The sequence below is a fragment of the Pogonomyrmex barbatus genome, unplaced genomic scaffold (genome assembly GCF_055798465.1).
Source record: "Pogonomyrmex barbatus isolate J1 unplaced genomic scaffold, ASM5579846v1 scaffold12, whole genome shotgun sequence".
Classification (NCBI taxonomy): Eukaryota; Metazoa; Arthropoda; class Insecta; order Hymenoptera; family Formicidae; genus Pogonomyrmex; species Pogonomyrmex barbatus.
The window spans coordinates 5088986-5112887 of NW_028297108.1; the positions used below are offsets into that span (position 1 = coordinate 5088986).

Consider the following 23902-nt stretch of genomic DNA (forward strand, 5'->3'; position numbering starts at 1 on the left):
ATATTTCTTGTTGATTCCAAGTATCTCGATAATCCATATCTCGTAATAACGAATTATGAACTCGTGTTGCTCATTTGTCGCGTGACCAGTCAGGCGATTCGAATTAGTAATATCCATTAACTGCATTCCTTATTTCGACGATGACGTTACCTCGCGTCATCTTGGAAATGCGTGCTGATATTAAATGCAGTCGATGAAGCGTACGTGCTTCGTCATTATGGGTCAAGATCATGGGAATGACTTCATTGAAGCGCGATCAAAACGTCCTTCATTAAATGGCGCCTCGCCATTCGAGCTTAATACTTATCTTTTCTTACATCAAACTGTATATTACGGTTTCTGTACGATGAAATATCTCACGAGAGTCTAGATGAGTAATTTATCTAGAACACATCCAATAAGCACAGCACTAATATTCTGCTGTATTCTCAGTTATGAGATATCGCTATCTTATAGTGTAGCAAATTCACGAGAATATTTCAAATGATGATAAAATAACACTCATTCTATATAATACAATATGTTATAAAGTAATATATGATATATATAATAATAATAATATTTATTATATATATATATATATAAAATGTTATTATATATATCATATATTATTTTATAATATATGATTTATATATTTTGATTATTTTATATATCATATATATATATATATAAATTTTAAGTGAATTAAAAATTGTACAAATATCAAATAGATATTTAACATATTTTTATTATATCATAAAATGACGTTCACTCTCGAAAAGCCGATTGCAGATAATACACTGATGGGAGGCATAGTCAGATTGTGCGAATTATCGATGAACGTAGTTCATTGTGTCAAGTTCGACATGCGCGGCGAATAAGGACACGCTTGAGAAATCGCCGATGATCGATGAGTCACGGCGGATCATTGGATCTACACGCGATTACAGCGCACGCACGCACGCACGCACGCACGCACAGTCGAGCGACGTTTATATTCAGCGTACCTCCTAAAAAAAATTCAACACTTCTCGCAACGACGTTGTCGGCGCGTCTTTGTATGTCTGCCTTCATTTTCACTTATCATGCGCATCATCGAACACCACACCGGATCTTTTTACGCACCGACTGGCATGCTAATTAATTGCCGTCTACTCATCCATTAAAACGGTCGCGATAAAGAAGACTTTGAAATTCTGCCAAGACTAATTTACCAGAGTTTTCTTTTTAAAAAATTCACGTGCGAGTATTATTAGAAAATAGAACCTCTTTGCAAAAATTATATTTGGCAATCTGCGATGTATATAATATTAAATTTTATTATCGCATAAAACAAATGAAAATAATAAAAGACTTGAACATAGATAAATTTAATAATTTCTAATTGATCTAATTTAATTTCTTTATGATTTGTATCTTGTATTTTGATTGTATTTTAATATTATAGCGATAAAGCTTTAGTCCTGTCAAGAAATAATTTCATAAATTTTCAAGAAATAAACTATACGTACATTCATATTAAATAATTAATTTACCAACTAATTTATACATAGTTCCATGCATCGAATTTATAAAGTTCTATATTTAAGACTAGACTAGATATAAATAATGTATAAGCGAAATTTTATAGCTAATTGAGTTTTATTTGATACGGAAGTCATTATATTTAATATTTACATCCTCAAATCATTTATGACCGTCGCCTGAAACCTCATGACAAACATCTGACTAAATCAAACGAACGAAAATACTTTTCAGCAGCAAGACACGATCAGTTCGAGAGAATAAAATTTTTATAGACCGTGACTCGCCTTAATTTCACTTTCGTTCCCGGAAGTGGAAGGTGGAAAATAAACCGAGGACAGCCGCGGTTTTCCTAGACTTTTAACTGCTCGCAGATCGCGGTCTCATAAATTTTAATCGCGCAAACGTCTCTCATCTGTTTTTAGAAAATTAGACTATCCGGCGCTCTCGTCTGGCGGAACGCGCTATCTAGGATTCCTTTATTTTCCATAATGTCAAACCTCAATATTTTTCTTTTATTAGCTTGGCTTCATAGCTGCTTTCTTTGGAGCATGCTGAGTAGAACATTGATAATATGAATGAAAATGGTGGACATAAATCGTCCTATGAAAACTTTTTTTATAAAAATTTTGAATTTGCAATATTATTTAAAAAATTTCTATATATATCGTTCAATATAGTATCGAATAATTTAAAATTTTTGCTTTTATAACATATATGAAAGTATACGAAAGAATTCACTTTCTCACATTATTTGTATGAAATCATCGCCAATTTCATAAAATAAAAAATGAAGATGTTAAAACGGGATTAAGAAACAACACAAAATAACTTTGTTATTAATATTAAAATTTAATTTCTACATTATGTTCTTGTTTTTTTTTTTTTTATACTAATTGTTCGAAAAACTGTGCGAGTATCGAATCAAAATTTATATTTTCACAGTCGAATATAATTATTTAAAAAAAATCGAAAAGCGTTTCTTTCTCACAAAGACTAAATTCCACTTTTCCGCTCTATCTTTAATAACGTATGCCCTGAATCACAAAGAGAAACACAAAATGAGAGGAGAAACACAAAATCTCGAATGTTGACGAAAGAGAAAACAATGGCTTTCTTGACTCCTTCGATAAGGGAATTTAAAGATCATTTAAAGTTATATATATACATATATGTACACACACACACACACACACACACACACACACACACACACACACACACAAAATATATATAAGGAATGTTTTCCGGTGAATAAAATCCGCGCGCGGAGCACAATAAAATGCATTTATCCTTGCCTCGAGATAAATTTGTGGAAATTGGATTTGAACGCCGCGCACGATTTCCATCCGCTTTAGGAAACGCGTTTAATTTTGCAGCTTTTTGCATGAGAGAGAAAGAGAGGGAGCCGCGCGCGCGGCCGACAAGTAAAAATGGGAAACACGATTCTCTGTCGGTATTATACATCGCGCTGAAGATTATTTCCGGGAATCCCGTAATCTCGCGCCGCTGTAAAACAAACGAAAACCGCCCGATAGAATTTCTAGTTGCGAACGGATTAAGTCGATACAAAAATCATGTCGCGCGTCACGGATGTCATCCCGTTCGATTCGATTCGCGAGCCCGATTCAATCTGTCATCGAAACAAAAATTGGCCATCTTTATGGTTGCCTGTCGCAGTCGATTGTTGCCCACGGCAGTGCTCGCACGCTCGCGTATCGCTCTCTATCGAAATCACGCGATCGTAAATCAGCCGGAGAATGCACAACGCCAATGTATCTGTTTCTACGTCTATATTGTCATACCTTGCTACAATGTTTATTCATTCGACAATGAGTACGAATGACACATTACGAATCCGTCTGCACTCATCATTGCGTGTTTTTATCTATATACGAGTGAAATCCATCGATGAGTGAGTCAATTAAACAAAATGATAAATTACAATTATCGAAAAATCATTTTTCTATTGGAGTTAAATACAATAAATAATGAATACAATAAATAATTTGGTTTATTTCCTAATAGAAGAATAAGAGATAAAGTTAATTGAATTTTTCTTTTTATTTAATTTTAAATAAGTAAACCTTGAATTAAGCAAAAAATATATTATTCCTACTAATACAAATATTAATAAAATGAATCATAACAAAAAAAAATTTGTGATTATGTATTTTTATAATGCTCTGAAAGCATTGTATCTATTTTATATTTTAAAAATTCACGATATAAAATTTGTGAATTTTAATATATTTAAACAAGAAACCTATAAAATAATGTAAACCTAAAATGTTTTTTAAATGTTCACGATATATACTACTTTATTTACAAGCATAAAAACTGTTTTAAAAAAAAATATGATATCAAAATATTGTAATAAACAGATTTTTGTGAAATGCTTTTTACATTTATTTTTCACAATTTAACGTGTTCGTAAATGATTGACAGAGAATTTAATCCTGTTTCATGCAAGGTGGCACGATCTCTCGAGCCGTACAATGCAGAAATTGGTGAACCACCCAAACCGGCAATATTCGAAATCCCTTCGAGGAGAAGTTACGAGAGTGATCTATAAGATCTACGTAGCGGAAGGCGGCCCGAAAAATTCTCATTTTTACGTCGCCGCGCAATCGCGTTGATCGACGAGCGCCCGTTAAATATTGACGAGGTAGACGGTAGATGCAAAAAGTAGCGGTTTCCACGGGAAACGGAACGGGGTGGATACAAATGAGGCTGCGGGGATGAGCAGCGTTATCTTGCATCCTGCGGGAGCTATTCGTTCCGGGGCCGCCCCTTTCTCCATCCTATGCTACCAGCTCTCCCTCTCCTCTCCTACTATTGCCACCCCACGGCAACCCCTTTGCAATCCCCTTGCAACCCCCTTGCAACCCCCTTGCAACCCCCTTGCAACCCCCTTGCGTCCACTTCTGATAAGCGAGACGCGGAATCCCGAAGCCGACTGATTCTTCGATAGTAACTGGTCGAGATCGTAATTATCGAGATCTTTTGGACGTTGATCAAGCAAGCGTGAGAAAAACGCCAGGAGAAGAAACGGAAGACATGAGCGACTTTCGTCGGGAACGTGGCGAGTGAATAAGTAACTTTTTAATATATCACGCAAGAGCAAACGCAAACTAAAATCTTGCGTTAATTCGTTCTTATTACGACGAGGCAAAGTGGTAGCGTCGTTTCTGTCGTTTTATTATTCTTAATCAAAACCGTCGGCGCTAGATTAAATTTTCCTTGCGTTTGCGGGACGGCGCCGCGGGTTATGAGATCCTTGTGAAAGAAACGAGGACGAAAGACGCGATGATAATAATCGTCGCATTTCAAAAGGAGACAGTGGACTAATTATGCTCAAAGACACTGCTTTATTAACTCATCTTCTGGATGCGGATGATTCATCTGACGCTTCCTGACGTTTCTTGTAGCAACGATGATGAAAATTTTTAAATAAAAGATGTCACTCTTTACATGAAACAATATCATCATTATTACATAACAACTATTTAGTCCATTATATTTTTTACTACACGACGAATCATAAAATTTACTTTTATTAACACATTTCTATCATTTCAGTATAATTCAATTTTTTATTCAAATTGTTTTCATGATTAAATTACAAATATATTCTGTCATCATCATAAAAATTATTTTTTATTTTTTCTGTGTAAGAATTGATAAGAGTAAATAGATATTGGAACAGTTTCTAAGAAGTGCGAGAATACAACGCGAGATTACGGGATTGCGGCATGTCGGGCCATACGTCGGCTTTACTACTGCGGAGGTGAGCAACTGACGGTTCTCTCGTCAGGAAGGGGAAGTGAAAAATCCTCAGATTCCCTCAGGAATCGTCGAGGTATCCTTATAAAACTGGCAGATTAGAGTGAGACGTGACGAGAGCGTAGAATCCGCCCTGAGTATTAAGAATCTCGACGATGCCACCGTATGCGTTGCACAGTTATATCTGAAGATAGATAAAATTTAATTAAATATGTATTGATCAGGACAGTTGTTTACTCAATATTTTAAATACTAAGAAAAAATATTAATTACATTTAATTTTTGTGTAGTACATTTCTTATACATCCAGTGAATATAAAGCAATTTAATAAATTCAAACATTGAAAATATCAATAAGTTGAGTTACAAATATGTTGTATCATATATTTTTCAAATTTTTAAACTTTATTATCAATGTAAGGACTATTTGTGCACTTTAAATTAACAATAATGGTGATGTTTGATTGATTTTATGAGTATTAAAATTTAACGATTAGAAAAGTTCATGTAATAAGCTGCAAATATTGGAAAAGTTAATTTACAACTGGATTTTTAACATATAATGGCGTTGAAACGGTTAACTAGCTGAAACTAGTTGAAACTAGAATGAAATTCTTGAATTAGAAAGCTTCTGTGTGACTTCACGCAATTAAATCTTTTTCTGGAAAAGAATAGGATCGATTGCTCTGATGCGAAATAAGAGAAACGCGAAAACGAATAGTGGGCATTGCAAAGGTTAAAAACAAATCATTCGATCGACGTTGCAGTCAATGAACGTTTATCAATCTAAATTGTTCAATTCACCGTTTCAATTTACTGCTTCAACTGCTTTGCCTCTAAAAAGAAGTATCAAGCGCTCGAACTGAATATAAAATTGACAAAAGACATCCATTGCAATATAAGTTTCGCTGAATAATAAATAATAATTTATAAAAATGAGTATATTGAAGTCAAACAATATACAGCATTTATAATATGTTCATATAAACGGTATAAAAGATGATTTATTTAATGAACTAATTAATCAGTTACTTAAATTTGATACCTGTTGTTGTTATTATTATTATTATCATTACTATTATCAATATTGTTATATAAATACATATTCAAATGACATAGGTCATCATTTTTGTACTTTATCGATTGTAATTCATCGCGTATTGAAAACATCATATGACACTCTAGTCATCTCCGTACGTGGATTGATGTACATCCATGACGATTTTTTTCCGCCACCCTTATCGCCATCCGATATCATTATTCACCGCTTGACTAAATACATTTCGTACTTAACATAGTAATAAATCACCAGTCACGTAAGGCGAATCGTCGCCACGAGCGTAGAAAAAGAGAACGCTGCTTGAGCAAAAAAGCTGCTGAATATTCGCGCGAGGATATCTCACTCACGGAAAGAATCCTCCAGAGAGAATATCGCAGCCCGGATCGTCAGTGAATAAGACAACCGAGAGGACAGGGATGTACAAATGGCTGCGAAATTCCCGCGAGAGTCGTGGGTCCATTAGCGCTAAAATTAACTTCGTGGAACTCACCCTTCCCACTGAAGAAGTCCGCGCGGCCGTACGTTGCACATAGCGCGGCGAAGATCACCAGTAACGATCTGAAAACAATTACATTTCTCTCGTCATTAATCACGGTAATTTCTTGTAACTTTGTGGCTTCATAAACGTCCGAGACAAGTCGACTGAGTGATATAGCGCGAAATTAATTGTGAGAAGGAAACAACGATATATTTGACAATCGAGCTCTAGATAAACATCAGTTTAACAGATCAAAAAATGGTGGGATAAATAAACTTTTCAAATGTAATAAATGTAAGGAATACGATGTAAAAGTATAGACTATACAGTACGATATGATAAAATGTAATAACGTTTAATAAAAGTGAAAGAACTTACAGCTGTATAATTATTGAAAGTTTACCATTTGCAGTAATTTGTGTTGCCATAAATATTCACGTTGTTGATAATAAATTGAGGTAAACATCGTTTCATGTAAAACCAGACGTCATGAGAGAATACTCTCAACTACCAAAGATAGGCAAACATTCCCTACGGCTATTTTGTTATTTCGGTGTTATTGTTGAAAATAAACTGGCAACTAATATTAATTAATTAAATAGAAATTAGGTAAGCGTATTATCGAAAACAGTTAGAAAGAGGGTAAGGTTAAAAGCCGAAAGGGATAACCTTCTAAACTCTAAGGGATAAGGTCGGTTCTAGAAAAGCTACGTGATACTATGAAAGAAAGGAAATGAAATTAGCGATTCGAAATAACAATGTTGTTCCCAAGAAGAAACAATAGGGATGCACTTGCTCTACCATAACCGGGTTATGCGATACGTAGGATCAAGAGAAGTGGCCTTCGGTATTATGCCAAGCTTTACTTTGACACCCCGGCGCCTTTGTAGGGAGCGTGATCACGACTTTGTTGTGATGAGTTAATCTTGCTAAACACGATAGCAATTTAGTTTAATATAACTTTACCCGTTTATGCATCACCTTTAATTTAACGCAACGTAAACCTTCTGCTGTCTCATTTATTTAATATTCCTTTTTTTTTATTTTATATCCTCAGTTATATAATGCAATTAATTATCGTCAATTAACTTTATTACATAATATGCTAATAACGCTCGTAAGCTGAAATGTTTTAAAATCAGTCAAAGGAAAAGATTAATATCCCTTTGATCTGGTAATTTATAATATAATTAAATATAATTATATAATATAATTAAATATAATTATATAATATAAATAAATATAAATATAAATAAATAAATAAATATAAATAAATAAATAAATAAATATATAAATAAATATAAATAAATATAAATATAAATAAATATTAAATATAAATATAATTAAATATAATTATATAATATAATTAAATATAATATAATATAATTTATAATTTTTTAATTATAATTGGTGATACTTTTTAGTTATTCTCTATCATTACGGCATAAAATGGTATGCGTTTTATTCAATCATTTTTATATCGTTATTCAGCGCACCGCGCCTCTGCGTGGCTTATTGAAATCGTAGATCATGATTCGTTTGTCTCTACCCAGTATAAATCTCGATCCGTCTCTCTCTTTCTCTTTATCCCTCTCTCTTTTCTCGGCTAGACTAAGGTCAGTGGAACACGAGAAACTCGGTAAGTGTGACAAGCATTTGCATCTCGAATCGCACAACAGCCGGCGCGCACGTGGGCGTAGTCAGTCCGTCGATCGTGATTCACGATCGAGAATTTCCGACTTGCGCAACAATCGCCCGACGCGAGGACAGCCGTGCCCGTCGATTTCGATTTCCATTTAACAAGGCCGTCGACCCCGCCTTCTCTCCCTTTCGCATTCAACAGGCAAATGTTGACAAACGATTAAATTATCGACGTGGCTGAAGTAATCGACGGACTCGCACTTTGCATAATATATGGACGTCGAAAATCGAAGCTGTATCACCGCTGCCATAATATTCAAATTCATTATACAGATCACATTGATATATAAAAATATCTCTTCTCCCTCCCAAAAATATTTATAGCCGTGAATTTTAGCCGTTAATAATATTTTATCATAATACGATCAATTTACTTCTGAAATTAAACATAAACAGTACGAAATGTCTTTTCAAAATTGAATATTAATTTATTTATATGAAGTAAATAGTAAATAGTAAATAAAAAATGTATTTTATATGTACACATAATTATATAATTTTATATAATCTTATATAATACTTATATAATCTAAATATCTTTATTTTCAATTACTGAAAATTGTAAATATAAATGATTATGCAGTTTTTATCTCATTTATATCGAGGATTAATTTCTATTAATAAATCTTTTATAAAAATTCACTCCGTGAAAGTGGATTCAATATTAATCCTATACGAAAAAGATGGAGTTGTGTCAATCAAACTGATCGAAAAAATATCAGCCTTTCAAATATTTTTAGCGAGCAACGGATCGATGCAACAATAATCTCCGCTGGCTGAGTCGCTTAGAAAAACGTGTCACGATTATGCCGGAAATCTCGATTGCTTTTCGTAAGATCATTAAATATTTTTAAAGTCTCATACAAATTTCATGAGAGCCCACTGCTTTCATAGAAGTTTAAGAGGTTACGCCGAGTTTCGTTGAAGTTTATGACGTTTTATAAGATCTCGTGAAATTTCCGAGGCTTCGTAGAAAGTAAGGATTTTGCGGAGCGCAAAACTTTTTTCACAGTCCGTAAATATTGCATGTCTTCACTAAGCTCTGTTCCAATAAATACACTACACAATTATATTGAGGACTCCAAACATAGTTATGACAATGAAAAAAAATTTGATAACTCAAAAATGTATAAGGTATATTGAATCTAAATTGGCAAGTTTTATCTTTTATAAATCTTTTATAAATTTTCTATGTCTTTAAGGCTTGTTGTATTATCAATTTTACGCAAGACTGGCTAGCAGTGCTGCTATTCGTGCGTGTAATTGAAGCGTTAATAGAAATGTATCGAGCACAATTGAAGGACTTATTTTTAGCAATTGACTCTTGTACACTTGCTAAAAATACATGCACTTGATTACGTGGAGGTCTTATTAATTTTTTAATTATCTGAAGAGTTAGCATGATGAAATTTCTTGGAAAAATATAATGCAACACACCTATTTTTTAAATTTTAGAAAAATCTTTAAAAAGCATCATTTATTTAAAAAGCAGATACTACAGAATAAATCATTTCTATTATCATATTATGTCTTAAAATATATGACTGTATTAATCACGTATCAGCTTCAATTTTTTTATTGAAACATAAGACAGACGTGATTAGTCAGATGCATTTGCAGTCTCTTTTTCAGAGTTTTTATAATTATTAATTTACATTTTGCAATGCACAATATATAAATATTGTATAAAATATTAATGGAAAGAAATTGAAGATTATTTTTTTTAAAGTTATTTTCTGCGTATTACAAAATATCTATTAAAATGACACATGACATAATTATCGTTAAACGATTAAAGCTAACATGAGGGTTTATTCTGATTCACCTAATCTCGCATTAAACCGCGCTTTATTTCCTTTGATAAGAGAGTATCAGTACTTGTGCGTGACATCACCGAAAGTACCGCAAGAAGGAGGAACTCCTTGTAGGAAAAAGTCGAATAAATCTCAATGCGGACGGAAAGTGGCCATAAAAGAAAGAATAAAAGAGAACCGCAGAGCGATAGTGTCGAGATGATAATCGCAGCCGTTCATTTGAATAATATATGATGTAATATATACCTACTTTATAAAAGTAAATTCTTCATTCTCTATCACGAAATTTGGCAATTTCAAAAAAAACAGAATATTGCAATATCAAATTTTTATAAGCTATGCAAATATATAAAATTTACATGTTGGGATATTATAAGAAATATTTATATGATACAAGATCATTTTCTTATTTACTTTTCCAATCAGTACAGCCATTAACAATAATAATTTTTGTGTGCATAGAAAATAACATAAATATTTAAATCTAAATTATGCAAAATCAAAATTGTTTTGCAATATAAGAGCACGTTTATTAAAGAGAAGTGTTTATGCATACAATTTTCGCAGATGCTGAGGCAACTTGAACATTGTTTGCTAAAACTATCGCTGCTGCACCATAAGTAAGCCTGTCTGTAACAACGGGACGATTCACGAAATGAGAATGTGGAGGTTCTATCGCTGACGATAATGACGACGAATGACGACACTCCATTAACCTAGTGGCCCGAGTAGCGATATAAAAGGGAATTAAAAGAGCTGAGCTCCAATGGAAGCTTCGGAACACGTGTACCGGGTGGTGGTGGAATAATTAGATGATGACAACGACGACGTCGTCGAGGGGCTCGTTAATGAAACGATGTACTGAGGACTCTTGCAAGTCGACGAAATTCTCGGAGGAAATTCGGAAAGAACAGATGATTTCGGTACGATGTATACGGAAGGGTGGAAGTGCCGCTAATGAGTTAATTTTGCCTTAAGGCTCGTGATGAGCCGTTGATTTACAAGGATTGTCAAGTTTACAAGTTTCCATTAGAAATATAATTACGCAAAGTGTGTTACGAAATTCCCCTTTTTCAAATTAATAATTAATATTATATTTATTAATTAATATTAACCTAATAATTAATATTATGCCTACATTCATATTATGTATAAAATTTAACAAAAGTATTCGTAATACAAAACTAGATATTTGAATTTCTGAATTGTTAAAAATTGAAAAAAATTTTTAAAAGTTTATTTGTCATGATTTTATATTAATAACGTCACACAAAGAGATTTTGCATTTATTTAAAAATAATTGTAGAAAGATATTAGAATAATTTACATATAGAAAAAGTAGATATGTTTTTCAAAATAGATTTATTTCCAGCAATGATAGGAGTGATAGATCGGCTTATAACTGGTTTAAAAAATGCTACGATACGCGTTTCAAATAGACGTAAGAGAATTCTAGTAAAAGATACAAGCGATTCGAAAAATATATGAATCATAATAAATATATATAGCAAGAAATAATTTAAGAGCGCTCACGAATCGACAGCATATTAAAAATATTCGTAAAGAAGAAACGTGTCTTAATCTCGTTTTATAATCCCGTACTTCTATTGCGTCAACATAATTTACGATGAAAAATTGCACGACGTAGAAAAGAAAGCGGCGTATACTAAAATCCGTGTCGATCATTAATTTTCTGAGAAACCACCGTGACGCGTGAATACCACACACAAACTTCATCCAAGAATATATTTATGTCCTATCACCGCATACACTTCACGTAGTGCATACAACGATAATGAATCTAGAAAAAATATTACGAAGCGTAGAAAATTAACTGTGAATTTAGAACAGGTTTTAAAACTTTCGCGGTGTGTTTTATATATACATTTTGATACATCGTGACTAATAATTCTGAGGAAATGATTTCGTGAATGCGTGCACGTAAGCTCCACGGTACGTCGCCTGCATGAAAATTTCAAGCAAAATAGAAGGCGGCGGTTTCTTTGATGTCGCGTGTGCTAAAAATAAAGAAAAGTTTCGATAATAAGGCTTTCCGATAATAAATCTCTTCCTCGCGCTTATACCGGCGTCATCCTTCATTTTCAGTTCTACGAATTATTCGGCATCCTATTAAGTAATCGAAACAAATACGATTAAAATATGGAAACTAATACATATTATTATATATTAAAATGGATTCATTACAATATATTAAAATGTAATGGACACAGGTTTTAATTTAATGGAGAAAGATTCTGCAATTGAAAGATGCACGATAATTGAAAAAAAAACCATATTAAAGCAATAATCGCAACTCTTTTATTCTATATAAATTATGAAAAATAGGAATTATATATAAATTTTACTTTTAAATTTGTTCACAATATATAACAGATATATGGGATTTGATCGATGTTAAAAAATTCGAGTGATCATTTCATAGTAGAGTTAGATAACTTGACTTGTTCGTAATAACGATATTGTATGGAAGCATAGAATTGCACTATTAGGAAATTAGCCTAAAACGTGCACTTGTATTCCTTCAATATTCAATTAGCCTTCAGGCGCAGTGCTTGTCGCTCTCTGTGAAACTAAAAGCAGAGTGCGTGTACTAATTGTACGATGTGCCTTCTGAACACGGAAATGGACCATGTACGTTGCCAACAGGAATGCAATTCTAACATGCTGCAATTGTAACAATTTATTTCTATTTACAAAATAATTATGATACACCTTCGATTATTTCTCTAAAAAAATACTAAATTTCTGTAAATAGACTCATATTTAATTTAATAATAATAATGTGTATGATTTCAGCGTTCTTCCACAAGAAATATGTATTTCATACAGTTTCTATCACCAAGTTATATATGAAAGCAAATTACATCTTTTGGCAGCACATCGCTATATTTAACATACAACGTGCGCAACCATGAGAAGCAAAAGACACGACTGTTAAAAACGTAATTAGAGACGCTTGAAAGCTTGAAAGGTTCAAAGAAACGGAAGTAGACCATGCATTCGCATTTCATTGCGATTTTGCGATCGGCATACGAGGCCGCGGGATCTTGCAAAGTCGCGCGGAGCAGTTGAATGATGCAAAATAAAGAGACGATTTTATTCTCTCATTCTCGAACGCGACGAGTCGAAGAGCAGACCGCGAGCGTTACCCGCTTCCGCAGGGAGTTCCGTTCCTGGAACATTCTATTTATTCGTTTCTCCAAACGTGACCTCGAATACGGTTAGCTCCGCTGACGGTACTAGCATAGTCCTCATTACATTAGCAACTATGATTCCGTTAAGTGATAGAATAGAAAGGTTGTTTTAATACGTTAAAATGGGAAAGAGAGAAACTGGAACTTGTTCCAAATGACAATTGTAACATCCATAAAAATCCAACTTAATTATTGTACCGGACCGATAAAAGGAAAACTCGAATTTCGCAACAATACGAAATAATTATTTTTTTATGGAAATTGTTTTTTTTATTCTGGTACCTTGAAATTTTTGATGAAATTGCCGTAATTCAATTTATAATTCTCTGCGTCTTTTCGACGACGTGTTACGATGAAATAATTCTCGAGGAAAGTAATTAATTCGGGCAAAAACGAGTTAAAGTCACGTCCTTGGTAAAGAGGCAGAAAGAAATACGAGGAAACACGCGTATGTTTGCCTGAAGACATGTATTTTCAAGCTGCACTTTTCTCTCTCTCTCTCTCTCTCTCTTTCTCTGTCCTCAAAAAGGACGAGGTAAACTGTTAACGCTATAAACGGGTCTGAACTTCGTTTCTAAGGAAATCTTTTCAGCACAGACACGAATGAAATATAAATTGTCAATGGACATAACGACATTAGAGAGGAAGTAAACTTAGCCATGCGTTCTAAAATTATCACTGTTCCTCTCTTTTTCTTTGTCCAAAACATCTTGATTAAGAAATTAAAGACTAACTATCGGTTTTTAATGTTTATCAACTATTTCTAAATTCAATATTTATGTAAATATAATTAAAAGAATATTCGTATTTTTTTATTTTAAGTGAAAGTCGTTGGACAAAAATTTGAAAACTTGCCAACAGTTCTTATATATCAAATTCAAACCAATTTATTTTTAGATTGATTTATATAACGATATACCCCAATTTAACATCAGTGTTCTCATTTGCTCTGTCGTAGAAAAATTCCAGGCGACAAGTTTAAATAATAATGGCTCTACTGCACTATTTCTCTAGGACGTCTTCTAAGATGCCGTCATCTAAAAATATACGCTATGCTTAAATAATTCTTATTCAGCTCTCAGAAATCTCCCTTATTTTAAAAGAAAAATAATATTACTTCAAGAAGAATTTTCTATTTTCATTCATTAATTACAAAAAATTATGATTTTCATAATTATTTATTATTGACGAGAATGAACGCGTCATCGTAAAAGATAAATGTCATTTTAATTCCCTCGCACGTAATGTGGTGATGAGACTTCAATTTTGTTTACGGAGTCTATTTATCAAAGTGAAATTGTAATTCGCTGAATTTGCTTCTCTGTGGTATCGCGCCGACCACAATCGCTATCGAGATATCTATTTGATGTTCATTTCTTCTGAATTTTCTTTTCTGGAAATTGCTTTTGCCAGAAATACACAAGTGCGGTGGAATAAATAACTGCCTTGGTATGCGAACAATGCACGCTGCTCCAGATACAACTGCGCTCCAGTCAATAAACCGATAATACAACTTTATTACGACATCGCCGACATATCGTTGTGTTCACGAAAGGAACTGCAACGGGCACAAATTTACCGCGATCGCGGTCACGCAAGCCCGCAGGTGGCCCGTGAAACTGTTTTACACCTCGCGAGAGAAATAATTCGTTAGTGGTGGTATATAATTCTCGGCCAATATCGTGCAACCGTGAATCGTGATGAAAATTCGAAAGTTGACTCTAGTATAAGTTAAATCTATTATCTATAGAGCACCGCATTAAAAGTTTCGCGCTTTAAACGAGTATTTCGAACATATACCTTATCATAAAATAAAAAAAAAAAAAACATCCAGAATCCGAAATAGATTGATACAATGATATAAATAAAATGGTAAAATTTAAATAAGGTTTTAACAAATAGATTTTTACGTTTATCGATATATCGGTCCCTACCTAACGCATTGTACATCGAATAGTAATGAAAGCTTTTCAAATGAAAGTGGCATCGCAATTCGACCGATGGAACCTTGTTATTCTTGTTGTGCAATGTTCCAGTACCGAAATTTTTTTCGTCGTTGCGAGCAAAAAATTCATAGAGAGAACAAAAATAGCGTGTAAAAATATGAAGCGGATATCGAGAGTATCATTTTTTTTTATATACGCTCAACTTCAAAAATGGCAAATTATAATTATAGATATAAAAATTTCTAAATTTATATTTATTTATATTTTTAACACTCGCAATAAGACTGATAAGAAACGGATAATCTGGTTTTTTTTTGTGCTCTAAGCCAATTAAATATTCAATACTCTCCAAAATAAAGGCGCTTCTATTTCTTTTTCCTTTTCTGAACATTGAACGATTACATTTAATTTTCCTTTTAATTCCCGTCGTTTCGAGCGATTTATCGGCGGCGGGAACCTTTTCGCTTCGTCGCCGCGAGCAACTTTTGCGGTGAAGGAAGGCGGGGAGGCATTATCTACGTGTGGTTCGCGGCCCGGTCCGGCAAGAGCAATAATTCAGCGACGATTGCAGAGAGCGACGCGGTCTCTTAAGCCGCCTGTGGCACGTCGCTATCTATAAACTGACGTTTAGGGCCCGCGTGCCTCCGGCGATACCATACCACGCAAACGCGCCCCGCATGCCAGCCGTAAAGAGAGGCTCCGGCTACGAGTAAACGTGCTTTCGCACTCCGATCGGATTTCAGGAAATCGGCTCACGCGTTGCGTACCAATAGCTCGTTATGCTAATCCGTCATCTTCCCATTCGCGCGTTAACCCAATTTCGTTGAATACATTTCGATCGCAAAATAATCCACTGCGGGCATTTATATTCCGAGCAACAAAACTAATTAGTCTCGATTCGAGTCTTATCACTCTTAATGATGCCGATTAAACGAGAATTGAACGGCTTCTCGAAACCGACTTCATTTATATATCCATATGTCAATTACGATTTCCAAAAGAAGCTCCTCTTTCATATATAAACGTACAAAATATAATATAGAAATTTCTATGTATGTACATAGAAATTTCTCTAAAACTGTACAATCAAGTATAAATTTAGATATGTCGTACGTTCTTCCATTTCGTCATATACACAAAATTAAAAGTCAAGAGGTATTTCTAAAATAAGATTTAGAAAGATTTATTTATTTCAAGATTGATAGCAAATTTGGTTAATTATCGTATCAAGAGTATTATCTCGAAATTGTTGACACAGATGACTTTGGTTATATTTTGCTTTTATGTTATATTGAAATAGACGATAAAGTAAAATGTTTGCTACACTGTATGTTAGATCGATATGATGTTCTCATTGAGACGCGGAATCTCGCACATGCGAAACAGTGTCTTGTCATTATCATGGAGGCTTTCATGAGTGGATTCGCTATTATCGGACGACCTTTCGCCGATAATATTTGCTCTAGTTAGCGTAAGTGGCGAATAAAATGATAATTGGAGAGTGACGAGGCACTGATTAATACGCGCATAACGATGTCTCCTATTCCAACAAGTGAAACGCAAACTGGTTTAATTTCGATGACTCTCTATCTCACTCAATCGCGTCACGTAATCTCTCTCACGTTATCTCTCTAAAATTCGCTGGGGCATCGGACGGCATTTAAACTCGACATTGGATTATTTCCCTTATCCAATGAAATAACATTTGTTTGCTCATGTAAAATCTAATATTATCTTGAAACCAGTCACGTATATTTGCTCTTTTATAATACAGACATTCAAGAAAGATCTTCTCCATTTTGTTTATGTCAAAACATATTTCGAGTTTTTCAAAAATTTTATTTAAAAGTTTTTTTAAAAATTATATTTAATAATTTTTTTTTAAATCACTTCTGTTTCATAAAATATAAAATTTATAAAAATTACGAAAAGATTAAAGTTCTAAATTTGTATGTTATACTTTATGTTAATTCTATCATTTCACATTTTTTATTTATATTATAATGTTAAATTTATTATTTTAATTTTATCAAAATTATTATTACGAATTGTTTTGTGTATATATTTATTTTTACGTTCGCGATAAGCATTATCAAATGCTTGTAGGAAACGCACTGTCAAATAGTAGGAAAGGATCGACGTTACGAGACATGTTACGTCAATCGAGATTCTTGCTTCAGATCTCGACTTCGGAGGTCCGGAGAGAAACATGTCACAATGTGTGGTGGAAGGCTGCCAAGTAGCTAACTCGGGGCTATCTCCCTGTATCCTCTGCCATATTCAGGTTCTCCAGAGAGAATACGTGAGGCAATCTCGCGCGTTGCGGTGACGTAGCTAATATATACAAATTCTTTGCCTCCGGAATTCTCTAATTTTCAAATGTGAATCCAACGCTCGAATGGAAGAGGTAAAAAGCGCGAAAGTATATAAAGATTCCCACGTTCTACACTTTTCTGGTCTATTGTAATTGACGCAATGTCGCGATAATCGAATGACTATTAAATCAATTTATTTAAAATTGTATAATTGTATGTAAAATTATATGACAAAATTGTATTATATTATATTAAAATTTAGAAAATGAAAATGAGAAAAATTTGATAAGGATTAAATTTATCTCGATTAAATAATAAAAATGATATTTTGATTAAATAATCCGACTCATCTTTTATACCAATATAAATTTTTATTTAATAATGTAATATACATGGCATATATATATATATATATATATATATATATATATATATATATATGTGTATAATATGTGAAAAAAAGTGTTTGGTTTATGTTCTTATTAAATGTTCTATTATAGTGATGATTTAAAAAAGTTTGAATCAGGTGAAAATGATAATGACTTATTTGACAAATGCGAGTTATAAATTTTGAGAATACCTTCGAACTCAAGCCAGCTCCGGCATATCGAAATTCACGTCAAACTTCGCGCACCGCAGTGGCCCACGATCGAGTACCGCGATAAACCAGATTTATGCTCCACCGAGACGATATGTCTTGCCCTATTGTCTCGACAATGAAACAAGTCACTCAAGGTAGTAGTATCCTTCAAAGGATGATCATAAATTCGATGCTTATCCACATCATGGAAATCGTGGATTACAATCTAGTGGTGGAACGCACGCGGAGGAGCCGCATTTAGATAGTCATATTAAATAAAATTTACAAAGACTATCTCCGCAAATTCCATTCTGGCACAGGCGTGCGTCATGAAATTCTTTTACTTCCGTAAGTCGGGAAGTCGATCGAGTTTTATCATGCGGTTCTTTATATTCGTCAAAAGGACTTTTATTTAACGGAGAAAATACTTAAACTATCTGTTGTCGTAAATATCTCCTTGAAAATCAGTGCGACGTTTAAAGAATCACAGAAGCTTTCGTGATGTGTCTCACGCGTCACGAAGCTCTTGTAGTTTGTTTTCCGGAAAAAGCAAGATATGGAGTAAAACTTTCTTGTTAATGCTTGCCGCGCGTTAAACTTTCCACGTGCAGCAATATTTTCCAATTAGACACGTATATGGTCTCATTATCTTGTTATCAGTACTACCGAAGGTAACCGAACTATTAGTGGGAAGAGAGTCTTGCGGTGAAGTTCAGTGATCCCGTAATAATTACTTGTCTTCCTACTATCTTCATATTACATTCCTTTCTTATACAAGAAAATGCGCTCTCAACAAAATAGCTTGATCCACTGATCCTAAATAATCCACTTATAGATACGAGTATGCGCTTCTTTTGGTACAAAACTAATTCATTAGAATGATAAAATTATTGAAATTATTTTCTTATCGAAGGACAAAATTTAATAATTAATGCCAATATTAATTGACAAACTAATGAACAATTAATTAACCGGTTCATACATTAGTTTGTTATTTTGTTTGTTATTTTTGAGATAATGATATAATATTTAACGTCGCGCAGCTTTGTAAATCAAGTAACGAATTACATTTTACCTGGAAAAACAAGCTATGAATTCGCTCTTTGTTGCGTAAACTTTTAGTTTTGCGCGAAATACCTTAATAGTATTCCGCAACATTCTCCGCAGTTAGAAGAAGTTAAAAGTTGCGATAAATAGATTATATGCTTGCAACCAAAAGCGCGCGGAGAATCACTCGCCTGTAAAGCGCGGGAATTTACTCGTGACAGTGGCAATTTTACAAAGTAGTCGGAGTAAATTCTCTCTCCGCGTGTCCAATGAAGATACTTTTAAAGATTTATTCTCATTTCGACGTCGTCTTTCGTCGTCGCGTTTTCGCACGCGAAATTAAACTACGGTAAATTCCCTTTAAAATGTGACGTCCGTTACAAAGCGCCGCACCGCAAATTCTGACCACATTTTCAATCTCGTTGGCGTGCCTGAAACACGGTTCCCCAAATAATATCAGAAATAACAACAACACGCACTCGAAATATCGATACGCTGTGCGAAACGAAATTACCGTATCTCACGCGCGAAATGCCTCCAATTAGAAATAATTTATTCTCGAATGCAAATACGAATGAATTTACTGTTATTAGAAATGCAGGGATTTTGTATCCTAAACTTATGCCAAACAAAATATATCTTTAAAATCCTTTAAAATAAAATAATTATATCAAAAAATACTTAAAAAACAGAATTGAATCATTAAACTGTTTTTGCGTTTCGAAATTTTCTACCACATTTAGAATGTTTGTCAGAAAGTTTGATTTTATTTACTTTTTTAATTTTCATATATTTTTAAAACAATATTTATTAATTTTTAATGATGTTTAATTATTTCTAATTTCTTTTTATAATTTATTATAAACGTGTTTCTTTTACCACCAGTTTTCATTGTAATTAATATGCATCACTTCCGAGCAAATAATAAAAATCTGACAGCACCTAACATTTATATTGTTAAAAGAGCAGATGGCAACGTCATTACTCTTACTTCGACATCATTAATCATCGCATTCATGTAAAAACTAAACTCGCGGGAAACCCAGAGTTATGGCGAGCAATAACAATATTTCCTATAAATCCGGAGTGTATTCTTTGCCAAGGACCACAATTCGTTAACATACATTAAAAAACACTATCGCGTTTTTTAATATTATCTTTTACCATTACTTTGGATGAACAAAGGAAAAAAATTATTAACAATGAAGTTACTCATATAAAACAATGACGCACGATTAACATTTATAACAATAGAAAATAATATTGTGTGGATATTGAAAACAATAGATCGTAGAGTCAACCCGCGGTAGTTTCTCGTAGAAAAATAACAGGACTTAATGAGAAGAGAGATTCTTTGGTGTCGCGCGAGCAGCGAATTATACGAGAGACATTATTTTTCGCAATTTATGTATAGTAGCGGCGTGTACACACGCTTTACCAGAATCAAGACCCGGCGCTCTCGCATCTGAATTGCTTAATCTAAACTCCCACGTAGAGAGCCTCATGCACGGGCGCAATTCCATTAGTAACAAATCTTTGCCGCGAGACTCGTTTCTCGGTATGGAAATCGGCGGCGCTTTATCGTTTCTTACGACGCCGCGTAGGATCAATCCTCGACTCTGCGAACGATATATTCGAATCTCTTTGTAAGAGCCATCTGGCCATGAATTTTTCCCTCGCGTATCGGGAACGAAATAATTTTTCCGAGAAGAATTCTGCATTCTTCGCTTTACATTACGCCAAAAGATTTTCGAGTAAAAATACTTTGTGCTTGTAACTTGTGCTTTGCGTGAAAAAAAAAAGAGAAAAAGAGAAAAAAAAATGCTTTGTAAATTATGAATCCAAGTCTCTCGTAATTATACATATTTCTTTTAAGAAATATCTCTGAAACTGTTAAATCCACAAAATGTTTCTTATTTTTCTCATTTTTAGGTATTATACTTTATTCGGAGATATATAATATCATTAATGTCGAAGAGACGGATGGTTTCTTTTGTGGTATAACGCTCGCTGCAAAGTGGTTCTCCACGTATCGACATTACGACGAAAGCGACATTTTCTGCAGCGCGGACAGACATACCTTTCCGTTGCCTTTTGACCTCGCATCACGTTTATTTCACCGCGCGTTTTGCACCCGACGTTTATTTCGTCTCTCTCGTCTTTCTTCCTCGGTCTTGCGGATTTGCGTCGTCAAGGAAAAGTAATTTGTTGCTTATCACGTGAAGCAGCAGCGGCGGCTCTCGCGGAGGGAAGCGGCAAGATGAATACAATGGCAAATATTAATTTCTACTTTCGTACTCGCGGGCGGATATCGCCGGCTTTCAAGGTAATTCCAATCTTGGATGACGAGAAATGACGTTATTTCCGTTGTACGGCAGACCTTGTCCCGTGATCCGTATTTCATCGGAAGCTATTCTCGTTAAGATGTGAATTCTCGGAAAGATTTATGATCGTCTGGAGAACGGTCAAGCAAACTTTTTTCTTGCACATAAATGTATTTAATTTCTCTAACATTTATGACACTTTCGCGTAACGTACAAAGATGGAATGTCATCAAATTTATTATCAAATTTAAAATATAGATTTTTAAAAAGTAAATGTCACAAATTAATTATTAATTATTAAATTAATTATTAATTAGCAACTCACGGATAAACATATAGCATTTTGTTTAGTTTAACAAAAAATATATTTTGTTATAGTTTGAATATTCGATCGGGCAAACTTTCACGATGTAGATTCATATAGGTCACCGCCTTTAATGCATCACAATAGCACATTGATGTTATCGTGGTTTTAATTAATTAATCATATATGCTATAACGCATATACTTACACGTGTTTCGTTTCATTAAACTCTATTAAATAGTGTTAAAATGTAACGGTTGATTAAAACGGAGAGAATTTTTGGAGAGTTTTATACGAACGTGAGGATATTACATTTTGTCATCCGATTCCGTCGCGTACGTCGTTTTCGCGATGTCTCTCGAAGATTCCTGGCGTTACGACAGCAACGCGAATGAAAATTTCGTACGTTATTTTGGCGCACAAACAACAACGTGGAATTGAGCAATGCGAAATTCCACGTGTCGTTTACGGGACCGCGTGTCGTTTACGGGACACTGGCGGTTGAGTTGTGTATGTAAAGCGCGTGTGTTAAACCACATATGCGATAAATGCGACACAACCCAGTTGCTCGTAAAATGCACTTTACGAGGATTAATACATATGGCGACCTTTTCTTTTTTTTTTTTTTTTTTTTCCTTTCATCAAGAGACAGGCTATTTCGAGATAAATATCTCGCTGAATTATATCGGTCGCTCGCAAACCGCTGGTCAGAGCGTGAGATCATCTAGCCTAATGCAGCCAGCAACGACACGATGATCGCTTAAAAGTGTCCAAAGATGTTGCTTTAATAGCAAGTTAGATTTGAATCGAGCTTCGATAAAATTTACAACAATGTTCAGGAAGATTGATGAGACATGCGCGCGGGTGCTATAATCGAATACTTTTGGTTTTAAGATTCGTGCCAGATTCGCGATGTTTCACAGCAAAATTATAAAATTATATAAGTTCGTTATTACAACGTTGAAATATTCTATAATTACGATGGTATACGCTTTCAGAGCACACGCGCGGTACCACGCAGTTACGAGATGTGCGATCCCATTAAAACTTTAAATTACGTTACGTATGTCGAAAAGGCAAATTTCTGCCGGTCGTGTTCTTGGTGAAACGTACAATATTTCGCGAAATATCTCCCGACTGCGCCCGTCGGACGTTCAAAATTTACTGCCGTCGAATGAGAAGCCCTAGGCTCGTGCGTACGAAAATTTTACGGGTGACAATACGACGTCGGGCGGTTTGTCGTCCCGAAGATATCTGTCGCTGGCGCAGCTGCATTCGTTGCGATCATAAATAATGGTCGTACTTGGAACACGTCGGAGTAGACGACGTACAAGCGACATCCCCTACGCCTACTAAGAGCTCGTGAAAATACCTACGCCTAATTATTACACGTGAATGACTTCCTCGGCAGCGCCGAGCCCTCCTTGGATCTTATTCCCGAGCGATCTTAAGCGGATTTACGCGTTCTCGCGACATGTTAAACAGAAAATACCTTCAAAATTATATTTTGAGCGCGATAAATCACTCGCATATATATCTACCTTTTAATTTTCACGTCATATTTCTATCTAATTATAATATCTAATTTTTGTATTTAAAACTCTTTAATTAAAATACAGAGAAAGAGAGAGAGAGAGAGAGAGAGAGAGAGAGAGAGAGAGAGAGACGTATAAAATAATGAAAGATACTTAAATGAAGTAATATATAAATTATATCCTGTACATAATTGTATGATATATTTGTTAATAATAGAATGCACATACATATATCTTTATAGGAGAAGGGGGAAGGAGGAGAGTTAACCGGGAAAACCAGGGAATAAATTCGGT

General features: G+C 34.2%; 1 protein-coding gene across 13 annotated transcripts in view; it reads right to left on the reverse strand.

The window, feature by feature from the left end:
- Positions 1-23902, reverse strand: part of Mp (collagen XV/XVIII-type protein multiplexin) — a 215302-nt gene that overhangs the window by 188931 nt on the left and 2469 nt on the right. For all 13 annotated transcript variants that reach the window (XM_089071492.1, XM_089071494.1, XM_089071493.1 and 10 more), the window contains exon 2: positions 6840-6907. In XM_089071492.1, coding sequence (XP_088927618.1) covers positions 6840-6907 — 68 coding nt within the window. The remainder of the gene's footprint in view (positions 1-6839; positions 6908-23902) is intronic.